We start from the raw sequence: 27,528 nt of genomic DNA, 5'->3' as shown, positions 1-27,528 counted from the left end.
AATTGTTTGTTATAGGACAATATTAAAAAAGTACATTCAACAAATTGTACGTAAATTGCACAAATTACCAATTTCCCGATAACGTGTGATAAAAGTAAGTTCATTTTAATTCATTTTTTAAGCAATAATAGTCAAAATCGTGATAAGCCTTCATCAACAAACCGAAACCAATTTCTGTAACCAGTTTAGCAAGATGTGGCCACTGGCCACCAATAATTTTTAATTCAAGTATTGACTATTTTAATAATTTTTAATTTAATTATTGAATTAAATCAACATTTGTGAAAAGGATTAAAGGAAAGGCAGTGTATTCAAACGAAGATTTATGTAATTATCGTAACATCTTTTATTCTATATTATTTTTAATTTTACATGCTTAGTTCAAACATTAAGCAAGAAGTAATCAATATTTAACATCTGGATAATATACAGCTCTTTTAAATGATCCACTTAAAGTAAAAAAATACCAGTATCCCGTCTAAGTTCGAGGAAAATTGTCAAGACATTGACCTTTCACAGTACATCGACAGAACACTTTTTTGCAAAATATTCCGTTTTAATGCCTTAAAATTAATACACAAAGACTCGCACATGGGAGCAAAATTAATCAATCTGACAGGCAAACATTAGGAAGTGATTTATAATTGTTAACAAAATATATTTAGCTTTTCGCTTAAACATTAAGTATCATATTTACAATTACACGTTTTTCTACTGAATGATTTTAAAAACTTTTATCACAAAGATTTCATCTAATTACGCCTACGAGATGTTAAAGTGCATCGAAATAAATAGAGGATCAAGGTATGTATAGATAACATTTTAGGTATAATTCAAGATCTGGTAATTCAAACATAGATTAAACCAAAACTTCTGTAAAGGCAAGGGGACCTGGGACGCTTTAAGAATTAAAATAAATTAAAAATAAATATGGCATAGACGAAAATGCACTTTAACTTTAAGTGAATAAGCGACAATGTTACTTCTATTCAACAACCAGATTTAAATATTTACAATTTCTTTCGTCGAGTTGTCACTTCTCACGCTAGAATAGATTTCTGTACAAAAAATATATAATGAATTACAGTTAAATAGCTTAATCATTTTTGTGTCTAGATTTTTACTAAGCCTTTAGGCGATTATTGCAACACATGACTAAAACCTAAGATCGATTATGCTTATTGAAACGAATTTATTAAGTAGATAACAAGTGTCTCCGGACGCTTATCGTCTGGAAGTGAGACAATTGCAAGTGTATATACAAGTTTGTGCAGAACCGGATAGGATGCGTTCAAATATTACGTACCGCAATTTTTGGGAAATTCTCTGGACCCAGGTTACACCGTAGTTACTTGACTTCCAAGGAACCATTTTACTAAGTCAGAATTATGTGGCGTAATGTACCAGACAGTCGCTAAAATAATATTTTTGGCATAATCCCGTTAATTTTAAATAGATGGCATATTTTTTTACATAACGCGTAGTCCAAACCCATCTTACACCCCTGTAACGCATAGTACAGGACCCCTCCCGAATTCGTTACATAATACTCGAACGCTCCAAAGAAAATTATTCACTAAACGAGTTCAAATCACAAAACGCTCTGCCTTCAATTCATAGGCGGTTCTCCAAACGAAAGAGAATTTTGAAAACAGAAAATAATTTCGATCCGACCTCCCTACGATCGACACAAATCAGATGGCTTGAGCAATCCAAATGATGACACTGGGCGATTGTAGTTTTACTACTTCTTATAATATACGCAATGACAAAATAATTGAACATTAACGATAAGCAAATGGAGGAGAAATGCACACGCGATGAAGGAATTTTTTTTTGTTAGAAGTGAACTTTTTTAATTTTGTACCCTTTGAAAATTTACTTGTGCTAAAAATGAAATGCGGGGAAAATCTGCTGTATTATATATCTGAGACTAGACGAAGATTGTGACACTCCAAAAGCTATGTTATACAATCACTGGGGCTATTGAATATTTCTGCAAATTACTATTATATGAACTGTCTAGAGTGGATAACGGGAAACCTTCGATGTACTTAGATTTAGTTTAATCTACACGGTGTAATACAGTGTGTAACAAAAACTCTATAATCTATAACTTAACCGGGGTAACAAAATAGTTTTTACTTGTCGTTTGTCAGACAATAATGTTTAAAATATTTTAGAATTGGCTCATTTATATTTGAAATCCATCTATTAGTAGACATTCATAAACAGATGTTAGGTCAGATGACCGTTGAGGTGATTGACCCCAAATTTGATTTTCGAATTTCGATTTTGAAAAACCAATATTTCACTCGCTATTTTTTATAAACGATGTTATCGACCGCTTTCATCTGCTATTCCATAGACATAGTATCGTTAAATAACTGCAATTTATTCCCGGGGTTAAATATAATACTTGTCTAGGGGCTTTTTCAGTATTCGAGGTTTAAAGTAGTTTTTGTTACATACTGTATCTATCGTATGGTTTAATGGTTACAACATACATTCGTTGTATATTGGTTGTTAAGTATGCAATACAATCTTAAAAAATAATTCAAACTGTATTTCAATAGACAAAAAATAAAACTATAATTTTAACTCCCAAAGTGGTTTTAAATTAGTGTGATGGGTAAAGACTTATACTGGCAACACTCAAACGTCCAGTTATAAATTGTCAAAAATTACCGACGTAAACATCAATGGCTAAGTGATTTCATATCGACTAACTTCCACTACTACGTCTAGACACGCCCAATCTGTATACTAAAAAATAAAACAATAAAAACAACTATAATTTACTTACATTATGCGTATAAAAATCTAGTCAACGTACCCTAGGACGCTACCAAATAAATTAACATATCAATAAGATACATATACATTGTACATATATAAAAATCTTTATGCCACTATACTGTGGGTATCGCGATATTATCGGTAGTCGCACGGGTTGCGACCAGTCGCAATATTGTGAATAAGAAACGAAAAAGCACCTTCGTCGATAATACAAAAGTATCTAAAATTGGGAAGACATAGACTGCTTTTTAATCTAATTAATATAAATGTATCGTATGTGGCCCGTATTTATAACACAAGACACTAATCTCTTCATGTCAAAATCCGAATAAAAAATAAGACAAAACGTTCAGGAATACGGGCCTAAGAAATGTCATTTTTGCTAATAAGTTTAAATCTATTTAATTATCACATGCGACCATTGTACGATCATTGTCGATAACTGCGACTAGTCGCAAGTCGTGCGACTACGGGCTTAATTTCGTAATAACCCTACCGTATACTACGTCTTACATTACACACTATATACATTATATACAGAGGAGAAATAAAAATTTGTACTTGAAAACCGTGAAGTCGAAGAAATCGATAAATCTGAAAATATACAACTTACACACGAATCGATAAAAAATTTACATTACAAGCGACAGGTGAGATTTACAAAAATATTATCTTATCTTGTGTGCGCACGCCTCTACCTCTCGCATCGTTTCGCAACCTCAACGACATCTGGAACAAGAATATTATATTTAGTTATGTGTATTTAAATATATAATTACATTAAGCATAGAAAACACATGTGTCTTTTCATCACAGAGTAAACACAATAATAGAAAAAAACAGAAGAGCACTTTGCTTGGATTGTGTTTGTTACTATGGTTACCGTTTTTCCATAAAGTATCAATGAGTAATTAAGTATACTCATGTAAAGTCCATGTTTTATACGACGGTTTTCCATCTAAAAATCATTTTTAAAAGTATGCAGATTGAAAAGATTGACTTCCTTAAAATTTACACCACAAAAAAATGCAAACCTTATCTTAATCAAAACGATAAATTTCAATAACGTCTTAAAACCTTGGTCATCATAATAGTTCGCTTTTAAATTGCTAAAACATGCGGTCATTCTAAAAGGCATATTATTATACAGTATTTATTTAATATGTAAAATAAATTTGCATCACAAAAAAACAAATCCATATGCATTTTACAACATATCAATTCAGATTTCTTTTAGACTATTTAAACACTTATTTTGGGTAAACCCACACTAACCTGAGGGTTCGGTGGCAGGTCTCGCTTCCTCATCATCAGGTAATGCGAGGCCAAATTCTTTTCGAAGGCGAGAGCTTAGATTTTCCCGCTGTCGTTCTGAGGCTGTTGGCTGAGCGTCGAACACACCTGAAGCGAATTAAATTTTATTTATTAGAAAGATCTATAGAAGAAAAAACTGTTGATTTATTGAAAATTTAACGGGCCAAATGAGGCTCATCTGATGTTATGGGGCAGATGTGGACGCACCCTTAAGTTATTTTACTTAATTATGTTACTGTATTCAATAAAAATAATTAAATAACAGTTCGTGTCGACAAATTTTCATACAAATTCTAGTTTCTATATACACTACTGATAAGGTAGCTTGAACCCCAGAAGGCTCGCAATTGCGGTGGCGGCCTTTTAAGAAGGTACGTGTTTTTCTTGAAGGACTCTAAGTCGCTTCGGTTCGGAAATACATCGGTGGGCAGGTGGAATATATAAGGATGGAATTTTGTATTCCGGCTTGACCGATGAAGCAGCTGCAGGTATTAATCAGAAATACTCACGTCAGCCACGAACCATAAACAATTCGTAATATCTACGACTCGTCAGTGTTAAAACCTTAGAATACGGCTCGCTAAAAATACGAAAATTCTCAAACACACACATGTTAACACATTGTTCTTGGGTAATAACATCGCAAACGACCTTGACCAAACTCGTGTAAGCGCATACATTAACATACATAAAATCCGGATTTTCTGGGACCGTATTGTTATCGAGCTGTTATTTGTACAACTGTAATTTATATACTTATTGAAAAACATTCTGTATTCGATGTTTCTTTTATAGATTACTATAAACTCGAAGAAATTATGCAAATGAAAGTGGTTTTTCAGCCTTGTAAAAATAGCATAAATATATTTTATCTTAATACAGTCAATTTTCGATAATTTACAACTCAAGGGACCAGAGATAAGTTTAAAAACCCCAAGAGGTGAGAGGAGACTCTAGTTAATAAGAGTTTATTCGTGATTTAATATTTTGTAATATTTTTACAAATGTTGATGTTGAAAAGCAATCCGAATTCTTTTTTCTGTGAGCGAAAGTCAGTATTAACGTTTGAAAGAATATTCGAATGTGAACTTTCCCTAATATAAGTAATAATAATAGTAATATCACATTTATGGCGCACAATAGAAAATGAGCGAAATAATGAAATGTGAATGACTATGTAACGAATGAAACAGTCAAAGAGAGTGCCTACGTCTGGCTATACTCTCATACAATTTATAGAGTATTTTTCAAGATACCGGAAATCAAGAGTCCATAAAATAATTAATGTTAGTTAATATTTTTCCACCCTATTTGTTTATGGTTGTCGCACATCATATATCTTTCACATACACATAGATATAGATAATAAGACTTTGTAATATTTCTGTTTGATTGAGTAACTATCACCGATAATATTGTTTATTAATTATCTATTATCCTGGTTAAGTAAATTACACTATACACTACTTTTAAAATAAAAATATGTTAATATTTAGTCCGTAGACGAAAATACAGATGCGTAGCCCGATTTTCGCTAAGTCCCGTGATCATGTTAGTAGATGTACCAAACTATCATTGTGCCACGTTTAATTTGCGATAGCGATAACTGCCAGAACCAATTATCTCGATAAAGTAGTCCGGAACGATTAAAATTAATTCGCAACGACTCATTCGCCCATACACGCGCAGACGTCATGCATGAATTATTCAAATGCGGTAAATAAATACATTGTCTTGACGTGATAATATTTTTTAAAGATGTTTTATTAATACAAATTAAATTTTGCGACGACATGGCGCTTTATTTCCTTATTTGTTTTTATTTAAAAATAAGTAAACTAAATTAAATTGTTTTAACATATAAATTTGTTAAAACATATAAAGAATGACACCTTATTTTTACTATGTTAGAATTTAAAATATTAGCTAGTGAGTCTGGGCAATAGACATTCGTTTACCCATTCTGTACTTTTTAATCATTTTAGATTATGTTAAGCGATACAAAGATAAAACTCGCGTTTAAAATACTGCGCAGTTATTAATCGTTTAGTGTCATATACTAGTTTATATTTATTACATCATCATCATTCTAATCTCATGATAACAATGTGAAGTGCACGACTTTAACGTTAAATTTTCGCTACGTTTCACTTTGATTTCCATTTCCACCAATCAGCAGTATTTCATCCGTTCAAACAAAACAAATGTTATAAAAAACTATGGATGAACAAAACTTATGGATGGAAATTAAATTGCGTATTATATAAATGATATAAAGAAAAAGTATTACTAGAAAATGTATTATACTATTTTGACAATTATTGACAGTTTAAAAACTTTGTCTATGTACACGCGTAAGCATATCATAATCCTTAAATTGTTTATTTTAGTTCGTAAAAAATCTACAAGTAACAAAGGGCCATTACCCTGCCACTACAACACACTATTAATCGTAAATATTTAACATTTATACCGGATATAGATAATGTTTTCTAACTACGGAGGAAGTTGCGTGCGTTTACGCTTTGATTGGCACTTTGACGAGTTAATTAGCAATTTGCCAGTAAAATACCGATTTACTATGCAAATTTTTGTGTTAGCAGAACTATTTTTCGTCTTCAATTCTATTTCAATAAAGTTTCCCAACAAACAACGAGGGATTTATAATATTTTTAGTTAGTTGGTAAAATGAAAATGCAACCACACAAAAATATATTATTTCCTAAAAATCTAAAACAGAATATGGATAATATCAGTTTTTAGCAAACGATAAAAAATATATTGTGTTGAAAGTATCATGTTTTAGTTAATAGCAAATCCAGAAGAAAAAAGAAAATTGTTAACAGTTTCTATATAAAACCACTGAAAATTCTCTATTTAAGCTGAACTATATGGAATCAGCTATCCACTTAAGAATTTCCGAACCAATTCGACTAATACTCCAGCTACACAAGGCTAGTTTTACAAGCTATGAGTGTCCTGGCTTGGAACATGCTAGTTCTGTTTACATGAGGCTAGGATCCTAAATAAATATAGCTCCATCGTATTAAAAACTATCCTGGCTTGTAAACTAGATTACAAGCTCAGAAATTTCAGATCATAAATTTACGATTAATTTAATTTGTTTTTCTTGACGTTCATAAATGTAAAAGTTTACCTATATGAATAAAGATATTTTGATTTGATTTGATGTGAAATGAAGCTAGATTTGTCTACACGAAGCTTAGTACTAGCTTGCTAGCTTACTGACACTAGCTTGCTATCCTAGCTTGAAAAACTAGCCTCGTCCTTAAAAACGAGGGAGTACCAATTCTTGTAATGTGAGTAACCATGGCCTTCGGTACCGCTTAATATCAGCCTCCTGCCCGTTTAATGAAAAAAAAATAACTACGTGTAATGATTAACCCGAACACCGAGTAAAGACTTACCTTTAGGCATATGCGACCCGAGGTCTTTATGCAAACGTTGCTCCAGCTCATCTACTGCTGCTGCCGCTGCCGCTTCCAGCCTTTGCGGTGAAAGAGACGCTGACCCCGAAGAATTGGTAGACCCGGAAGACCATTCCGGCCCCAGACCCAGTTCCCCACCCTCGGCGGACGCTTCGTCGGACGCGGTTGCGCCCTTATGTCTCTTACGATATTCGGTTATAGAGAGCTGAGGATAGCCATGAGAACTGTTTATAAGTATTTTAAAATAGCTATACATTTTGAAAATAAATACTATGTATGTATTGTTCGCTTATTTGTTTAGTAAATTTGACGAATACTTAAGTGATCCTAATCTTTGGGATTGATTTGCTAGAGTTCCAACAATTTGTATGACTCAAAACTTGGCAATTGAAGAGTGGATCGGAAAATTTCTTGCCATTTCTTCTTGCTTGCTCTACGGCCTTAACATGCTAACTTGTAGTTAATGTAAATTTACGATTGCATTTATTTGTTTTTTTGACGTTCATAAGTACTTGTTTACCTATATGAATAAAGATATTTTGAGTTGGAGTTATTTCATATCGAGATGATCATTTTTTAATTAAATATATTCTTAACATAACAGTTTCATCAAAATCGTATTGGTAAGCGATATGTGAACATAAAAATATTAAATGGCTTCTAAATCCTGTAAGCCTAAATATGTATATAATAAATATTTCGCAACTCTAATACATTACTGTAAAAAGAAATGACGTCATCGTTCAAAAGCCGCAAAGCAGGCAATAAATAATAATCTAATGGTTCTTCTCTATCAATGGTTTCTCATCGAAAGAGAGAGAAATACTTCCTTAACTTAGTTACAAATTACAATCCCATTCGCGAATACTATAGTACATTCTCTATATCGAAGCATAAACATTGTGGTGCGGTATTGAAACAAGTGGTTTTTAATCGCTAAATCATTATGTTTGATATTTCAAGGTCACTTGTAACACCTCCGACTCAAATAGGCGGTGTCATAGCATAATACGCTACTGGAACACATCAATACAGCCTCGATATTATTTCCATAACAATCGCATTAAATAAAAATAGAATTATCCAACATTGTTTTTCAAGATATTCATTATCGTTATAATTACGAGATACAACTCATAATATTATTTAAGATTGTTGGTATTTTTTGTCATACAAAAGAAGGCCAAGGTTATTCGATGTAATCTCTAGACACGTGGATCATATAGACGTGATAATTGGTTGTGTATGTAAACTGCTGGTGTATAAACCTTATTTGTCCAATCAGACCTACCACATTAAAATATTACATCTATAGGTTAGGTATACCTGAAACCTATTTTAGAAATAAATTAAGGTTTTCTATAGAAAATATATAATAGATTAATTGCACTGTTCAAAAAAACAATTTAAAGATAAATAAGGACTCACCTTTCTTCTAACTGGTTTGGGTTTATCAGCAGGCGGAGGATTCAGCCTTGGATCATTGGTGCGAGGGCAGTAGGGCTTGGCAGGGCGGGCGGGTGAAGATGAAGGCACTGGCGCATTCAACAGCCCGCCCTTATTCGAACTCTTCAACACACCCGACAACAACACACTGTTATTTGAGTCCATATTATTCACACGCGTCAGTATCTCCTGAACACTTTTCAGTTCGTCCACTGGAGTTATACTGTCTTTATCGAATATACTAGCGTCTAAACTTGTAGTCCTATCTATTGCACTTTTTATTAACGACATATTTGGTATATTCTCGTTTATTGACGAGTCCTTGAATGAATTTGGCATATTACTGAAGAGGCCGGAGAAAAGGCCGGTCGAGCCAAATCTTGGGGAAAACGGTGCCGAATCTAGCACGGACGGCCTTTCGACTGCTTCTAGCTTGGGCGAATCAGGGCATGTTTCGATTTGGTTAAGAGGTTTCATTGGCTCTTCTGGAAGTGGTATGGTTTCCGGAGGAGGTACTATGGCCATTGGATTTATTTCTTCCGGGAGTGGTATAGTCTCTAGAGCCGGTAATGGTATTGATTCAACAGGCGGTAGAGGAATATTTTCAGGTGATATCTTCATTTCCTCATCATTTGTATCATCATGAATATCACCGTTGAATTCTGAATTACTAGTATCATCTGTTCTCAACTGAATACTGATTTGATCATCAACCATGTTAAGATCAAAGTTCAAATTCACCTTCTTCCGTTTCTCTTTTGGTGGTTTCTTATTTCTGCTTTTTAGAAAAAGTATATTCTCTGTGTGAAAGGAATGTATTTTCTTCTGAATATCATCCATTTCATCTCGTTGCGGTGATGAATTACCACTTGTGTCTGCCGATTGTGAGCTTTGTACCTTCTCAATGGGACTATCATTGTATTTTATATCAGTGTGAACTTCATTAGATTCTATTTTGGATTGCGTTATCACAGTTGTGTCTATCTCCATTGGAACAACTTTATTGTTTGTTTCTTCTACATCTAAATTATTGTTATTGTTGACAGCTATGTCCTCTTCTTTAGGTACTTCTGGTATATCATCAGGAACGCCAATAATCCGGCGGATATGTTCAGTGTTGTGCGCTCCCAATTTAACATTAAGAACATCGTGATCGATATTGCATTGATCGTCGGAACCTTGCCCACTATCAGAACGTGTTCTATCTCGTGCATACATATCCATTATGTTACGCTTGTATTGACGAGCTAAAGCGAGCGAATCTTCCTTAACCGGTGAATCTTCAGATGTCATTAGTGGCGAAACCTCATCGTTACACTAAACAAATTTGAAACATATTAGAGTAAACAAAACACATTGAATTATATTTGAAAAGCAAAATTACTTACCGTATCATGTGGATTTTGGTCACACGATAAAGATTCTCTGGCCATTCTTCGTTTCTTCAACGGTGTCACCATTTCATTGGGTGGAGATTCTGAAACAAATGTATCTATATTTAACGTAGTAGTCGAGTCGAAAATAAAATTAGATAATTAATGACTGGTCTGAATCCTACCAAGACATGGTGAATCGCTCTCTTCACTGATAGCCTGTCGCAACCATCGTTTCTTTGCGCTGTGATTTTGTGGGAATTCAGGCGTTTCAATTGCCGGTGTACTTCGTGTTACTCTCTTCGCTTTCTTTGGAGGTCTACTTCTATCTTTCCCTGGCGTCAGTGGTGGCGACTGGAGCTGCTCATCTTCATGAAAATCTTGTCCACCGCTAAGATCGCCGATCATCGTGGAGGCAACTCTGACCAAACTTTCCAAAGAGGTAGTCGATACTAGAGATGGCCGATATGGCGAGTTGTAAGGCGATGGTGTCCTCTCAGGCGAACGACCAATCCATTCATTGGCCATTGTTTTCTTAGTTTTTGGCTGTTTGAACGCGGATTCAACCGAACCAACGGCAGCTTCTACTAGTAAGCATGCTGAACTCAATCCAAGATTCTAAAACAGAAATTGCACGTTGATGAAGTCTGTAAAAATAATGATACATATATTTAACTAAATAATAATACTTACATCTGGTATAGATTCCTGGGGTTTATTCTCATGTATGGGCGTGGCTGGATCATTTCTACAAGGTTCGTGAGGCGGCGAGAACGGTTGGGCTTCATCTCCTGAAGTTACAAGATCACTGTCTGCTGAATTTAATCGTCTTCTATTTGATTGTGAAGAAGTGCGAGCACGACCTCTGCGTCTAAAAAAAACAGGAAACATTACATTTTTAACATTATTTTGAATATTGATATCAACAGGAGAAACATGTTTAACGTACCGTTTTCTCTTTTTAAAGCTATTATGTGAATCTTCATCGTCTTCCTTTTCAGTGAAATTGTGTGGATGTGGGTCAGACTCCCTTCGTTTTTGCCTTTCTTTCACTTCTTGTTTTCTTTGTTCGGCCCTCTCCATTCTCTCAAATGCCTTCATTATAGCCTCCATTTTACGTTCTTCACGCGTCTGAAATAAAACCATTGATATTAATTATATTTCTTTAGATTTTTAATATTGTTAATAATTTTACATGTAGATAATTATTTCTTCTCACCATTTTCCTCTTTTCCTTTCCCTTGCTGGTAGTTGGCATTTTGTCTTGTGAATCATCAGTTTTGTCATCAAATGAGTCTTGATTAACACAATTAGTTCTGCTAGTTCTTGCAGAGCGGTCATGGCATGCTGATTTTGCTGTTACTTCTTTAGTTATAAGATTTTCTTCTTCTGTGACATCCTCCATGTTAGTATTTTCTTCTTTAGGTTCCTCTAACTCTGGTTCCTCAATTTTTTCTGGTATTTCTTTTACTGGCTCTTCTTTTTTTAACTGTTCCACTTTCATTTCTAAGCTCTCATTGAGCTTTTCCATTTTGGCATAAAATGTAGGCAAAATCGGTTCTTCTTTTGTTTCAAATATTTCTAATTTTGCTTGAATTTTCTCAAGTTTCACTGTATCATCTGGCTTAACCTGTGTATGTGACAGAATAATATCTTTTGGCTTCTCTTCAAATTTAGGTTCAATTTTAATAAAATCTGGCTCATCCAAGTCTGATTTCATTTCTTCTTTAGCTGTTAAGTCTATTTCTTGATGGAACTCTTCTTTCACATCAGATTCAGACTTAATAGGTTCAAAATATTCTGGTGACAGCATTGGTTCTTTTATTGGTGACATTGGTGGTAACTCGTGTTTTATAGGTGAGCGTTTTTCTTGCTTTATTAATGGTGGCTCACACTTAAACGGTGGTGGATTTTCTTTTGTCGGTGTAGTCAAAATAGATCCCAAAGGAGGAGACAGTGGTGATGACGAACTATAGCACCTGTTTCGACTACGTTTTTCTCTCAAGGGAAGCTCCATGCTCTTACGAGGAGGTAAGGAAAGAGGGCTGAAACCATTTATTTTACAATGCTTAGGGTTACCACATGCACACGGCTGTTTACTATTATCAGAGTCATGGCCCACAGTAATTTCAGTATTCGACTGAATCACGCCAATTGTCGCCAAATATACATGCAAAGCACCTTTTACAATACAATGCTGTAATTCTGCATTTGGCTTACAAGACCGGCGCACAAATCTAGCTTCGTTACCATACGTTCTCGTGTCTATACATATCTGAGTGTTGTCTTTTGGTAATCTGTAAAAGAATACAAACGGGCCAGGTTTCTGACTTCCAGCCCTGGCAGAGTTTTGCAACTGTGGTCTGTGCTGGTTGGAAAGCATATATTTCCCCCTCAATTCGATTATTGGAGTATTTTCTTTGAGGTCTTTAGTAGCTATTAAGATTTTGCCACCTGCATGTGGTACCGTGGTACATAAATGTGCAGTGATTGCCGAAGCCATATTGGATGTGTTTCCAAGCTTACTACTGTATTTCATTATCTTTGCTCGCAATTCAGGACTGTAATGATTAGTCACGGCAATTTCATAAAGGTCTCGCCAATGCATTTGGTTATTTGATACATTTGAGTTGTATTTGTTTCTGTTTAGCATCATTTCCTTTTTACGTTTTACGCGTTTTTCCGTAAGTTTTCTTTTTGTAATTTTTTTCACCATTTCCGCCTTTTTAGGGCGTTTTGGGCCCCTTTTTTGAGGCAACGGTGGTATAGACGACTGCGGTAAGGGCGGTAATACTGGGACATTTGAATTATAAGTAGTTACACAACTGCCACTGGTGTTGGTATACGTTGTTACAGTAAGTAACCTCTTTCGTCTTTGTCCTGGAAGTCGATGACATTCTGAAGAATCTGAATCCGATGCTCCGAGAGCGCTCAATTCTTCCCGTTTTCTTAGCTGTATGGCACGAGCATGACGACGATCTACAGTGCGGGGCTGGCAGAGCTCACACATATAGGCATCAGGTATGTTGTTTCTATCAATACCCATACAGTCAACATGTTGCCATTCTCCACATCGGTCGCAACATATCATGTATCCATCGTCATGGGTAAAATCGCAAACACACCTAGTTTTCCCTTCTTCCTCGCCTTCAGGGGCAGTCTCTGTATCACTCCCCCCTTGCTCGGGTGGCCTCCTCTCCCCCTCAATAGAGGAAATAATAGATGCAGCATCATCGTCTTGATTTGGTTGTGTTTGTGGTTTATAGGTTATAGAGCTTAAAGGCAAAGATGTAACTGGAATTGGAACTGAGATTGGAGGTGTCGGTACTGGAGTCAAGGCCAAGTCAAATGTGCTAGTGAGAGCTGGTGAAGTTTTGATAGGACTGATTGGCGCTGGTGTTGACAATATCATTGGTGACACAATAGGTGGCGGAGTAGTAAGAGTTACGGCTACTGTGGTTGTGGTAGAAGTAATAGCCACACTCGTTGGTGAGGAAACCACTGGTTGCTTTTGTACTGGCAATGCATATGTATGATCCAACATGACAAAGACTAATCCCTGATGTGAATACCGACGTAACTCTTCAGACAAGTTAGGTCTCTCTTCAGTGCCAACGATATCATCTGCTGTGAGTAAAGTTGACTTGTCTCCACTGAAAAAAAAATAGTATTAGATATTTACAATTAATGGTAAAAACTAAAAACCATAGGTGTGTCATACTAAAATATACTTACTACATAATCCTTTTTTGTTTTGCCGGTTTTATCTCGAGAGGTTCCTCAATAGCCTGTGGTGACAATAGAATATTGTTCCGTTTCAAGGAAATATGTGCGGGGCTCTGTCCCATAAGTTTTGGTTGTGACAGTGATTGTAGTATTTGAGCTGTCAATTGTTGGTTAGCCGACACCTGGCTTACGGTGGAAAGTTGGTTCTCAGCACTATATGTCTGAACATATCTGAGATTGGGTGTTGCACCAGACTGAACATAATGAGGTCCTTTGGTCAGATTAGTCGCCACAGGAGCCGTTGTCAGCAATACTGGCCCACAAGGTGATTGCAGCACCAATCTCTCAGTTTTCTGCACTTTTAGAGTTTGATTTTTGTTAGGACTACCAACCTTTTGTATTACTTTAGAAGTATTTGATTCCACAAAAGACGAGGCAGTCTTGTAAGTGACATTGGCAACAGGCCATGTCTTGCTTTCAGATTTTTGAGCAGTACCAGCCTGCTGTATTATTTTAATAGGTCTTGATTGATTCTTTTGAACTTGGGAGTTTTTTCCCTTTACAGGATTTACTGATTTCTTCCCATGCACTGACACTTTGTTAGGTCCAGAGACCACCCGAGATAAAATGTGACACTGCATGCTACTAGTGGATGCAGCAACCATTGCATTCAAATTAGCACCATTATTTACCTTACTTATGTTTGTGCTCTTAGTAAAAGTATGCCCGTAAGAAACATTTTTGACCGGGCTATTATTAATGATAGCAGGTGATAGTGTTGCTCCACCAATAAGTGACTGACTTTTTGGTGTTTTAGTACAAAGTACTGAATTGTTCATTTGCTTTTGTGATACAACATTAGCACTCAGTTTGTAAACATGATTTTGTGTTCCATATACTTGTGTTGTTATATCCTTCGTTTGGGCAATATATTGTTGGGTATAGTTTGAGTTTTTAGGTAACGATATGTTACTTAAGATCTGAACTTTAGAGTTCTTAGGGCGATTGGAATAATTGGCTTCTATTATATTAGCTCTTCTGGGGCTAGGGTCAGTCATATAACTTTCACTAGTTATTATGATTTGTGACACACTGGCTGGTCTGTCTTCTTCATTTTTAATATTTGTTGGTGCACTAGTAGCTAAAATTGTCGGTAGCCATAAAGTTTGGCTCCCTGTTACATCTTGGGTAACATTTTGAATAGATGCTATGTTACCAACAGCACCATCCATATTGATTGTAAAGTTTTGAGGCAATTTGGTAACATTCTGAACAATAGCACTATTGAGAGGTGCTTGAATTATAGTTGTTGCATTTTCTACAAAATTAACATTAGCTGTATCATCATCTTGTAATATGGGATATGCAATATGTCCCACATTTTCTAGATTTGCTTCTTCAATTCTCACTATTCTAGGAAGGGAATCTACTGACATTTCCTCTTCACATCTCTTTTGATTTGTGTCATAATTGACTTCTTTGTTTTCTTCTTTATGTGCAGATTTGATAATACTTTCATGGTTAGTGGAGTCTGGTTCTGGATCACCATCATTACTGGACAAGGGTATGGCCCTTAAAACAGGAGTGCGAATACTTGGTACATCCATTTTAGTAATTACTTTGGATTCCAAGATGTGTTCAAAAATACTATCACTGGAGGTGGTTGGCCCGTAATTCTGAAACAAAAATGACATAACAATGAAATACCCTAAATTAAATTTATAAACAAATTTACAAGGTTACAAACACAGTAAAGAAATCCGCTTGGTTCCTAATCTATGTTTCTAGGGTACAATATGTTTATAAACCACAAAAAAATAAAAAAGTATCTCTTAATTACCATAAACTTACCATTTTTTCAAGTATATTACATTATGTTTAAAATAAATCTAAAGGATAATAATACAACTGTATAATTAAATTCTTTATTTTTATTAATAATAATGTTTCTCTTGGTTATAAGATCTATATGTTGCTGAACTATGATTGAAACTGGATCCTAAGTTAATAATGATATACCTCTCAGTCATGGTTAGTCAATGTAGTCGGAAATACTAAGCAGAGAAGGGGAAAAGGACTTAGTAGCTATTGGTGATTAATAATATATGTTCTTATGCTTATGTGGCATGGGATGATAAATAATAAATGACATGACGAAGTCTATATGTACTCACTTGCCGGGCCACAGGTTCATATTCCGATGTAGCTGACATACTGAGAATATCATCTTGGGTCAAACCCTAGATGATGCACTGGAGAGCTCCCTGGCCTCCAAGGTTTTATTACGTGACTGCAATCGAAAATTGATATTTTATCCCTGGGCCGTCGATATCTTCAGAATTGAACGTTGAATGGGGCATATTACATTCGGGAAAATATTTTTAACCCTCGTCTAAGTACACGATAGTTGAGGTCATTGTTCCAAATTTTTATTGAAAACTCACATTATTTCATTTCCTACGAGAAAATATAAGGATTCACAACACAATAAAAGATATAAAACAATTAGGAAGCAGCGTAATATCGATATATAAGTAGATAGGTTAAAATATAGTGCCGCCATTATTGTGGCACAAAAACTGATATGTCTCCAAACATCAAAAAAGTAAACACTAACCTAGAAACATATTATATTACAATAAATTAAACGTTTCATCCATGTGATAAATATGAAATATAAATTTAAAACATACGAGTTTAGTCCGCATAGTAACAAAGAGACGATAAAAATAATTATAATAAGAAAATGAGGTATTGTATGTATTTATCAATTTTATTATCCGTAGTGTATAAGATTCATACCTTAATTCAATGTTATCCGATTTTTAGACAAGTAGAACAATGATCTATTTATATTCACAGAAGTCTAACAGTTTAAACATAAGAAATCCAGATGTAAACATATTTAGAATGAAATTGGAAAATAAATTATACTAACCTTTACTTAATCTAAAACCGAATTCCCTCGATGACTTCAATCAATTTCCATCAAATATTTTCATAGCACAAATTAAAAAGGCCTCAAAGTACTGAACTACGACCAAAACATTCACAAGAGTCGAAGATGGCGGCCATTGCATTTTAGTGATACAAAACAACGGGGGGTTACAAGGAAGTAATAGAAGTAGTGTCGTTTTCCGGTCAAAACCACTTTTTTTTAAATTTTGTTTTGAATAAAGTCTTTATTTTAATGTAAAAATATGTTATAATTTTTTAAAATGTTTATTAAATAATATGCTGAAAGATTTTACCCATAGTATTCTAAATCATTTAATAAATCACTAAATTATTTCAATATATTTAATAGACAACAAAGACGTTTGTTGTTTTTGAAACGAATTGCTAATAGTTAATCATAAACAATTCGTTCTAGAAAAAAACATATGACATAGTCTATACTTTAAATTTGAAGATAAGAAATGTAATAGTTGATATTGTTTATTATTCATTTAAAAAATCAAAATTCATTATTATTATGTTAATTTAAGATGCAAAATTTGTTATTTTTTTATATTGTTTTATAAACTGAAATTTTTGCTAATTTTACATAACGTAAAAGGTTTGACCACATATAAGTAATCCGAAATAAATATATAAATTAAAATAAGCATTAAACCTTTAATATAAGCTAAAAAAAGGTCAAAAAATGTATAAGAGCTTATTCCAAATTAAATTAGACAAAAAGAACTAAGGAATAAGTATTCGCGACCATGTGAATTTATAAAACGTATTGATATTTTTATTCATATATATATATATATATATATAAATATATCATTAAAATTTAACAAAAGCCTCTTTCTTAAATTTTGAATCCTGTCCACCTGTAGGGATTGAAAATTCACTCCAACAAACTCCTATGATTTATTGTATATTTTGACTAAAATTAGTTCGTGTCTAAAAGTTGTACGTGTTGAATTTAAACAAAATACGAAAAATTTTATAGAATACATATATTGTAAAATTAAATTGCCTGCTCATATTCCGACAGCTTTATACTACTATCTTCACTACGCAATAAAGGGTAAATTTTCTAATGAGGAGTAAACCCCTTTAGGATATTGACGCCGATCTAATTCATAATTTTAAAGTGCAGTTTTTATAGTCAAATTCAAATTTAATTTATTCCAAAAGATCATTCAGAATGTGGGCAATAAAATAATATCAGATACAGATAGAGATAAAAACTATTGTTAGTTCTACTTCAAATGATTTTATATTTTTCTAAAGTGGTCATAGGCGTCGAGAAAAATTCATAAGAACATAGGGATAAATTAATATCATTATCATAATATCTGATACGAGGTGGATAGTCCAGATTAAAGAATCAGTGTGGCGAAGAGAAATGATAGAATTTGGAGAAGGTCTTTGTCAGAAAAGACCACACAGGTATGAACCGAATTACATCATATACATATTATGTGTTTCAATGTACAATACTAAATAAAAGGTTTTCATTATTATTATTCCATAGTTACAGTAATATTACTTTCGGTACACAATGAGAAACTTTAGCTTATTCTATATCCTACGTTTACAAGTCTTGTATAGTCTATAACGTATAAGGCATGTTATTTATAGTATGTAATTTTTATTGAAAACCTGTGGTGTTTCTTCATTGTCACTGTCAAAAATCAAAATCAACGTGCGACCGGCGACGTGCGTTAAATGCTGCATCCTCGAATGTGTATGAAATTGTGCTTATCTTTAGGTTATGTTTTATTAAACTAATAACGAAACGCTTAAAGTTAAAATGACCACAAGCGACTTTGTTTTAAATGACAGTGATAGCGAAATTGATTCTGATGAGGAGGTGAAGTTTTTTTTAAAATGTGGTATAATTTAATAATAAAATAATTTGTTCAGTGAATAACTTACTTTTGAAATTCTAGTTACAAGAAGCATTCGCAAAGGGTTTATTGAAACCTGGGCTAAATGAAGAAATTGAGAGGGTAGAAAAAAAGTATGCAAATAACGTAGCTGATTTAAAAACAAAACTTAAGGAATTTCAGCTGAAATTACCATGGGTTGAGACGTTAGATTTGGTTACAACTGTTGCTCCCATGGCTCCTGATGTGGCACTACAAATTCAACAGACAGCAATACGGCGAAAGTAGGTTTTTAAATTTTTTAAGACTTGTTATATATAGGTCTTCTAAATTTACAATTTCAAATCATTTTCAGAAATCTTCAAGAGAACAGTAAAGGTAAACAGGTATATGACCCAACTAATGATCCAGTTTTGAATGAATTTAAGCGTGAGAATCTTATACATCGTCAAGCCCAATCTGCTGTGTTGGATGGTATTAAACGACTAAAGGATCTTAACATACCTACTAGAAGGTAATAACTTTTGAAATGGTATTCATTTATTCACAATTTAAAGTATATTTGTATTAATTATATGAAATGACAATTTTCTATTTAGGCCTGATGACTTTTTTGCGGAGATGGCTAAAACAGATGAGCACATGCAGAAGGTTAGAAAGAACCTCATGGCCAAGCAGGCGGCACAAGCAAGAGTAGAGAAAGTGAGACAACTAAGAGATCAGAAAAAGATGGCCAAAAGAGTCCAGGTATTTTAGATGTTGTTTTAATGTAGTAGTAATTTGATAATAATATACTAATAATTGTTTATGTTGTATGTTAAATAATTGTAGTTTTAACAGAACTTTATATGCAAATTGCTATTAAAATTAAAATATGCTATTAAATTGAGCAATATAAAGAATCTGGTTTATATATTAGTGTTCTTGAATAAATGATATTTTGTCATGTTAAAACATATCACCAAGACCAGTTTCTGTGGTAACTAAATTATCCATTTATTACAATCTAATAAAGTATGAAGATGAACATTGTCTTTGAGCTAAGTTTAGGCCAGATAATGTAAATATAATTGTTGTGTCAAGTAGCTGTTATTTTTGGGGTTTTATAGTACTGAACATTAAGTCAATAATGTAATTAACAGATAACTTAGAATTTTGAAACTTTTAATGTCACATAAAGATAAAGGTTTAGCTTACAATAGAACAAAGTTTTTATAAATAACTTAAAAAACAATAGCAGGTAAGTTAAGTAAAGTTGATTTTATAGCAAAATGAAAATTTTTGCATGGTGAAGCATAGGGTTCAGTGGTAAGACTAAGACTCCTTTATGTCAAAAATGCATTGGATTCTGGCATAATATAGGAGTAATAGAATAAAAGCCTTAACTCTGCATCCTAGCTTATAACTAACAGTGTCACTTAATGTGATCTGACCTTTTGGAGTATTAGGCTAAACCTTTCTTATGAAAGAAAGAAATCAGTGACTTAATGAAATGTCTAAAAATATCAATAATTTTTCAGATTGATACAAAACTGAAGCAAGCAGCAGATAAAAGACAAATGTTGGAACAATTAAAACGCGTCAGAAAGGGCAAGTCAACTGATTTAGACTTCTTAGATGACAATAAAGGAAAAGGCAAGAAAGGCAATGTTAAAAACAAAGTTAATAAGAGAAGAGTGATGAAAGACGAAAAGTTTGGTTTTGGTGGAAAGAAGAAGGGTTCAAAATTAAATACCCGAGAATCATCAAGCCAAATGGATGGCTTTAATAGTTCTGCAAAGAAAAAACCATTCAATTTTAAATCTAAACAATTTACACCCAATAACAAGAAGAAGAACCAGAGGCCTGGCAAATCTAAAAGGAAGAATGCCAAGAGATAAATGTAATTAGCTAATATAAGAATAATAAAAAATTTTCATGTTTGATGCACTATTATTTTTATTGTGGTTTTCAGTAATGTAATAGTTATATCTGTAGTAGAAAACAATAGATTTATTGCATTTTAATTAAAAAATGTGTTGATCTTTCTCAATGAGATGATGTGAATGGCAATAAACAAATCTAGTATTAAGCCTAAATTATTAGTGTGCAGCTGTTGCAACAGTATAGAAATGTGTTTGATCTGTATGGACTTTTATGGACTGAAAATTCATCTTATTTATCAGTTCCTAAATATGATTCAGGCTTATACCCATATTCTTTGAAACAGTATATGTTAATCACAACATCTGCCGATATTTTCCAGTTCTAGGGTTAAATACTGTCTGAATTATTTTAATGGTGACATGTTAACAGTTTAAAATTGCTGTCACTATTGCATGATTTGTATTGCATTAAAGTAAAAGTTAAAATAAAACGTGATTCAGTCTGCGGAGAGAAAACCGGCGTGGCTTTTAGATCAGGACACTTATATTTTTTTAAGATTAATTTTTACATTATATGATATATGACGTAAGTGGTGTCAACACCAAAAAAAAATTGAAGTGTGTGGCGACTTCAAATTCTATGACAGTTCCCTAAGCTGCTTAAGTGTATGCTTAGCCATATGATAGTGTAATTAAAAAAACATTGCCCATTATAAAACTTTATTCGTTTTACCACTTGCGGCCTTTGCCTTTTTTCTTCTGCTGTTGTTTCCTTTGCCAAGCACTTTCACTCGACTTGACTTCAACGCGTGGACTTTTGGCAGCAGTTGCTACACTTGGAGTCTGTTTACTCATATCACTGAAATTTACATTTCTCATTAATAGTAATTTTAATTAATTATTTATATATATATTTCAGCAGATGGCTTAATCTGATAGATAAAATAATTGACCTTCCACCCACTTTGAGTGTTTCTTTGACAGAAAACACAAAAAACTACCGCAGGTCTTAAGGTAAATGTACTTACTACTGATCAACAGCGTTGGTAGTCATCCCTTGACTACCCTTGATGACGTCACGTCGAATACCACGTCGTTTCCGATAAGCTGTACGCTCGTACTTCGGCAACCATCTGAATAGTATTTTAAAATTTTGGTAGATACAAAATATTTATATTTTATATGAACAAAGGTAGTTTTACAAGGGTGAGTGAAAGTTTTTCGGTGGAAAATAAAATAATATCAAATTTTGTCGTTGAAGATTTCATTTTCAAAGCAGAAAATAATTAATCTTCTCTATTGAATATTGTATTTTGGCAAAGTTCCATAATTATAGATAAGGGTATTATTTGAATGTAAATAGTACTTTGCCACTTGACAGATGTCAACTTTCTAATGTCAGAATGTTTTAAAATGTAACTTAAGCGCAACAAAATTGTGACAGTTTAATTATTTTTATTTTAATGTTATAGAAATTACTCTATTGGTATTTGCCGTAAATAATATTTTTTTTATTAACCTTTCTGGATCAGGCGGTCTTGAAAGGTCAGCGGAAGGTGGAAGTTTTGTCTTACGCTTCCGTTTAGCTTTCTTCTTTTGGCCCAACTCCGAACCGGGCGTTCTGGAAATCAAAAATAATATTACAAATTCACCCAAACGAAACAGAAAATCGACGATACAACTCAAAAACCACTGAATCAATATTAAAGAAATTTTTATTCCCTTAACTTGAAATATAATCCAGAATCTCAATATGGCTAAGTTTTCGAGAAATATATAACGATTTACATAACACACAATAATGAGTTATATAAACATACCCAGGCGACTGTTCCTGTTTACTTTGCACTGTTTTCTTGACGATTTTAGCACCCATCATCCATTTGGAGGACTCCAGCGCATCTATATCAATCTTGCCCTGACAATGAATACAACAGTTATAAAAAAATATATGTTTATTATGCAACATAAGACGGACAGGTATCACTTATTCCACGTCATTAAATTTAAACCTGTAGGCATCCCTATTCATCGGCAAAAAGTCGTGTCACTCTATAATCTATATACAATATTAATTATGGCCATAGACTTCTGAGTCTTGCACGCATAGAACGAAAATACCATTGACGCGATTCTAACGCACTACCTCAGATGTGAATGTTGCTTAACTAACATCACTCCAAAGGGTTATTATTCATTGGAATAGACGACACCAATTTGTTAGTGGTGACCCAATAACGCCAAAACATATTTGTATGGGAATAACATTAGCTTTAGTTTAAAAGTTAAGTTAAAAGACCGGCAACGCACTCGCGAGCCCTCCGGCATTGAGTGTCCATGAACATCAGGTGAGCCTCCTGCCCGTTTGCCCCCTGTTCTTTGAAAAACAATTTTTTTTTATAGCAAAAGTTTTTAAAAGTGTTCAAAGATTCTTTATTGAAAACATTCCGTTAACACAGGAACCATACAATTATATTAATATTACATACATATTGTAGAATTGTGTGATAAACGGATTTTAATTCTACTTACCTCTAACTTAGTAATGGGCGGCAGATTGGCTGCAAGTTTTCGCGCCCTTTCCGGTTCGTGTATAAGCGCCTTGACCAGCCTCGCTAGAGTACGCTTATCACCCGGCGCCGCACGCACGAGGGTCTCGTGCGCCTGCGCAGCCGCGGTTGCGTTGCCGGCGCGTGAGTGGGCCTCAGCTGCCGCGCGCCATACGTTACGAAGGGCTTTCACTTGCTAAATGGTTTAATTGATAAACTTGAGATCTTCTCTTACTGTCAAGTTGTGTTTATAATGGTGAGAAGGAGATACCTTTAATCAAAATGTCACTTTCTATTTATATGTATTGCTCTAATAGAGGATCATTAATCTTCCAGATATCAAACTCTGGACTTATAACCAAAGATTTTTTCGACTTAAAAATTTATGCACTATCGTAATTTACAATAAATATATAAAATATTTGTCAAAATAAATTCTTTTATTGACATGGGATATTTTCCTTTCTTCAACTTTTTTAAAACTACTTACCTCGTCATCATTCTTATAGTGTTCATAGACTTCAGTGAAGAGATTAGAAGCTTTCTCATACTCGTTGTCTGCTGTGAGCAAAGTACAGAGCACACCAATAACGGCAGGACGAAATTTGAAGGCACTTTCTTCTAATAACTTGATAGCTGCTTTGCGGTCACCCTAACAATGTATTAATTTATTTACACTTCGTTACCATAATATACAAAATCATACATGTAAAAAAAAACAAATCAATTTGTCAAGTCAAGGCAGAAGTATTATTGTATGTAAAAAGTGACTAGTCACAGAAAACTGAAATTTATGAAGGTCATTCAAACAACGTAGCCACGCCTTTTATTTTAGAAGTTCTTCACAAAATAATTTTACTTGTTTATGATATACAATAAGTAAACAAAATTGTACTTATTATATGTCAATCTAGACACTGGTAATTTATAGCTATATATTAAATTGGGATTGATATAAATACCTGAGCTAACAAAACTTGAGCGGCTGCCAAAGTGAGGGTATCTCCATACTTCAGTAACAAATTCAACGCTTGTTGACTCTTTCCATCCTTGACCAATGACGAGGCTTCAATGAGTATAGCTTGTTTCTCTTCATTAAACTCACGGGTTAGTTTAACACAACATTGCTTGCAGAAGTCCGGCTGTAATATGATAAAACTAGTTATCACTGGTAAAATATAATTATAATTAACACTAACTATTGAAAACATATTCATAAAAATTAAAGTATGTACAACATGGTAAAATATTAACTCTCTCCATAGCTTTGCTATAAACAAAGATGTACTTGGAATATCTGTGTTTGATTACCCCGAAAAGGTTTGGCATAGGTAAATCCTTTTTCCCAGAATTAACTATAATGGGGCGGTTCAAGTATTACGTAAGCTGATTTCCTGCAATTTATTCCCCCCAGTGTCATTATAAGTAAGCAAAGCTCTCAAAAATAAAAGTGCATAAAGGTATTAATTTTTTATAGTAATCCTGGAAAATGCATTTCGTTTTTAAACATAGACAATGCGTGGGTAATATGTGTAAAAAACAAAATAATTACCATGTGACATAATCACCAAATAAGAAAATCAAAGACACCCCCTACCCTATAGTGCTTACTTTATACTTGAACGGCCCTTAAAAATCAGATAGCTTAAAGCACATACATTCTTTTGGAATACATAATTATTTAAAAATTAGACTTCATTTAATACATTCGCAATATAGCATAACACATATATATGGATGTAATAAGTAACTGCATAGCTGGCCTTTAGAATATTACAAATACATATCTTCTGGCATTCAGTTAATCAAGTGTAAATCCAAATTCTAAGAGTCAGATAATTTTAAAATTTACATACATCATTATATCTGAGACATTTTGCTACTTTTATAGTAAATTACGGTTTTAAGATTTCAAATAATTAATCACCTGGTTAGAATAAATAGCCAAAATGGCTTGGTTATAGATGATCTTTGCTCGTTGTCTAGAGTTAAGTTTGTGCTCCAAGCCTTCTTGAGTTGCCGCCTTCATTCTCTTACGGGAATCAAATACATTGGAGTCCCTGTAATATGTTTTAAATATTTTAATAAAAAGTGGTTATATATTTAAAAACTGCCTATTCATGAATGGATTTAGTTCTATATATGGTAAAAGTAATTGTATGATTAAGGTAATTACTAGGTAGTAAAAATTGTTACAAACTGTGTCCCATAAAACATTTGATAACTGTTAACAAAAAATCTTTGAAATGTTATTTCATTAACATTTGGTAATTAATAAGAACTTACCGATTGATAACCACCAAGTTGTTACTAGCTATGGCAATAAGTGCCTGATCACTTGGTTTCTCCTTAAGAACATTATGGTAAATGGTGGCAGCTTCTTTTTCTTTACCGCTTTGTTGAAGGCAATATGCCTGTTGGACTCTAAAAGATGTAAATATGTATTGTAAAACACATTGTTTATTTACTTGAATTGTGATTTAAGTTTTTTCATTAATAATTTACAGAAATAAATAGCACAATTCCCAAAGCCATTTTTACTAACTAAAAATTATATCATTATACAAACCTTATAATGGCGGCTTCTTCTTTAGCCTCTTCTTCAGTACCACCATCTTCAAGAACACTTTCCGAGCAGGCTTGCTCAGCCTTTTTCAGAATGGGTAATGACTCACTATACTTTCCACGCATTGCCAATGTTGTGCCCACATTATAAGAGAGCTCATATGTTGTTTCTTCAAATTGTGGAAGATCAGCATTCTGCTTATTGAAATAACAAATTTAAAACTACAAGCACTTTTTCTATGTATAAATAGGTTAAAACTTTACTTCTTTATCTTATACAAAGGCACATACAGTTAAAGAATATTTTCTTAATGTTTTAAATTATGAATAATATTGAACAAAAACTATAATTTATAGATTATAATTTAGATTTACATTGAATTTACTTACGGGATTAATTGCACCCAAATTTGCAACAACAGCAGACATATTTGCTTTCCTTTCATCTTCATAATCATCAGTGGTGTTCTTCACTATATCTCTATAAAGATTGTAACAGTCTTGGTACTGTTCAAGGCGATACAATATTTGAGCCCTATTAAAAAATTAATATTAGTGAGCATTAGATATAGTTATGCATATGACTCAACCTTATGGGTTAAGGTTTAAGGTAAGGTTTGAATACAACCTGAGCAGGAATGCATTTTTAACTCTATTAATACTGCTTTCAGGTTGACAAAACAATGTGAGGAAATCAAAGGTTGACCCGTGGGACCAAAATTCAACATAATAATTTTAAAATAAGTGTTACCTCAGTTCCTTAAGAGCTGGTGTTAGCTCTGGAGCACTATCAACTGTTTGTAGTGCATCTTTTGGCAGATTGAGTCTGTATTGAGCATATGCCTTCTCAAATTGTAATTCAGCAGCTAGGACTGCATGTTTTGGGTTGTTTAGGTGCACTAAGGCTTCCTTAAAGTTATGAAGTTGTATATAACAAACTATTTTACAGTGAAACGCTTTCTGCTCCGTTGGTGCAATTTGCAGAACTGAAAATTAAAAATAAGAAGTATAGAATTTCTGAAGACTACAAATAGATTTTTTAAATTTCTCTTCTGTGGCAGAAGCTTTATAAAATTTATAGCTTGGTTTCTTAGTTTAAAATTAAAATGATTAAGAAATTTAAAAAATGTAGCAATTGAGATTGTGCACTAATCGGGTGAACACATATAAGTCGGGTGTAATCTTTTCGTCTGAGTTAATGTCTGATAGAACTTACTTTTCCCTGCAGCTTTTAATGCTCTTTCATAGTCACTACTTTGACAAAATTTATTTAATTCAATATAAGCCTGAACAAGGTTACTTTCCTTGTTGGCAGACATTTTTTGACAAGCTGGCAGCTGTACTTGACAGCTATGTATTACTAAAAAGTAAAACGTCATCCCTTTGAACAGTGAACGTTCCAAAATACCCCAATTTCAATTTATGATGAGCACTGTGTCTATTAGATACAATTAGTGTTGTCAACGTTCTAGAAGAGATATAATAATACTTGTCTAACAAAAATCATAGTTTAATTACTGTATTTACAAGATTTTAAATACCTCTGCGATTTAGTTAGAAGTTGAACTAATAGATGACGCCAAATTTCAAATAAATCTTATATGTTTTTTAAC

At 33.5% G+C, this 27,528-nt stretch overlaps 3 protein-coding genes across 5 annotated transcripts; 1 reads left to right on the top strand and 2 right to left on the bottom strand.

The window, feature by feature from the left end:
* Positions 1-308: 308 nt before the first annotated feature.
* LOC111003219 lies at positions 309-17,219 on the bottom strand. Of its 3 annotated transcripts, none has more exons than XM_022273621.2 (12): positions 17,046-17,219; positions 16,282-16,564; positions 14,117-15,783; positions 11,601-14,034; positions 11,331-11,512; positions 11,075-11,252; positions 10,567-10,999; positions 10,397-10,500; positions 8,991-10,325; positions 7,542-7,767; positions 4,075-4,200; positions 309-3,528 (listed from the first exon to the last, which is right to left on the bottom strand). In XM_022273621.2, the coding sequence occupies exons 2-12, from the start codon at positions 16,318-16,320 to the stop codon at positions 3,494-3,496; spliced, it is 6,759 nt and encodes a 2,252-aa protein (XP_022129313.2). In that variant the 5' UTR covers positions 16,321-16,564; positions 17,046-17,219; the 3' UTR covers positions 309-3,493. The 3 variants fall into 3 exon arrangements, with proteins under 3 accessions (XP_022129313.2, XP_022129312.2, XP_022129314.2); XM_022273620.2 differs by having other exon boundaries at positions 16,282-16,397; XM_022273622.2 differs by having other exon boundaries at positions 10,397-10,485; positions 16,282-16,397.
* Positions 17,220-18,736: 1,517 nt separating this feature from the next.
* On the top strand, positions 18,737-20,865 carry LOC111003224 (probable rRNA-processing protein EBP2 homolog). The gene is made up of 5 exons (XM_022273626.2): positions 18,737-18,920; positions 19,000-19,220; positions 19,292-19,450; positions 19,536-19,683; positions 20,457-20,865. The coding sequence occupies exons 1-5, from the start codon at positions 18,861-18,863 to the stop codon at positions 20,814-20,816; spliced, it is 948 nt and encodes a 315-aa protein (XP_022129318.2). The 5' UTR covers positions 18,737-18,860; the 3' UTR covers positions 20,817-20,865.
* Positions 20,866-21,504: 639 nt separating this feature from the next.
* LOC111003180 (signal recognition particle subunit SRP72) lies at positions 21,505-27,282 on the bottom strand. Its single transcript, XM_022273574.2, has 13 exons — positions 27,132-27,282; positions 26,667-26,901; positions 26,306-26,450; positions 25,920-26,110; positions 25,637-25,774; positions 25,278-25,410; positions 24,313-24,492; positions 23,841-24,002; positions 23,334-23,546; positions 22,622-22,719; positions 22,321-22,422; positions 21,830-21,934; positions 21,505-21,660 (listed from the first exon to the last, which is right to left on the bottom strand). The coding sequence occupies exons 1-13, from the start codon at positions 27,232-27,234 to the stop codon at positions 21,531-21,533; spliced, it is 1,935 nt and encodes a 644-aa protein (XP_022129266.1). The 5' UTR covers positions 27,235-27,282; the 3' UTR covers positions 21,505-21,530.
* Between the last annotated feature and the right edge of the window lie 246 nt (positions 27,283-27,528).

The sequence above is a fragment of the Pieris rapae genome, chromosome 16 (genome assembly GCF_905147795.1).
Source record: "Pieris rapae chromosome 16, ilPieRapa1.1, whole genome shotgun sequence".
In the NCBI taxonomy this organism is placed as follows: domain Eukaryota; kingdom Metazoa; phylum Arthropoda; class Insecta; order Lepidoptera; family Pieridae; genus Pieris; species Pieris rapae.
Note: the sequence above shows the minus strand (reverse complement) of the source record. Positions and strands in the feature narration are given on the sequence as shown.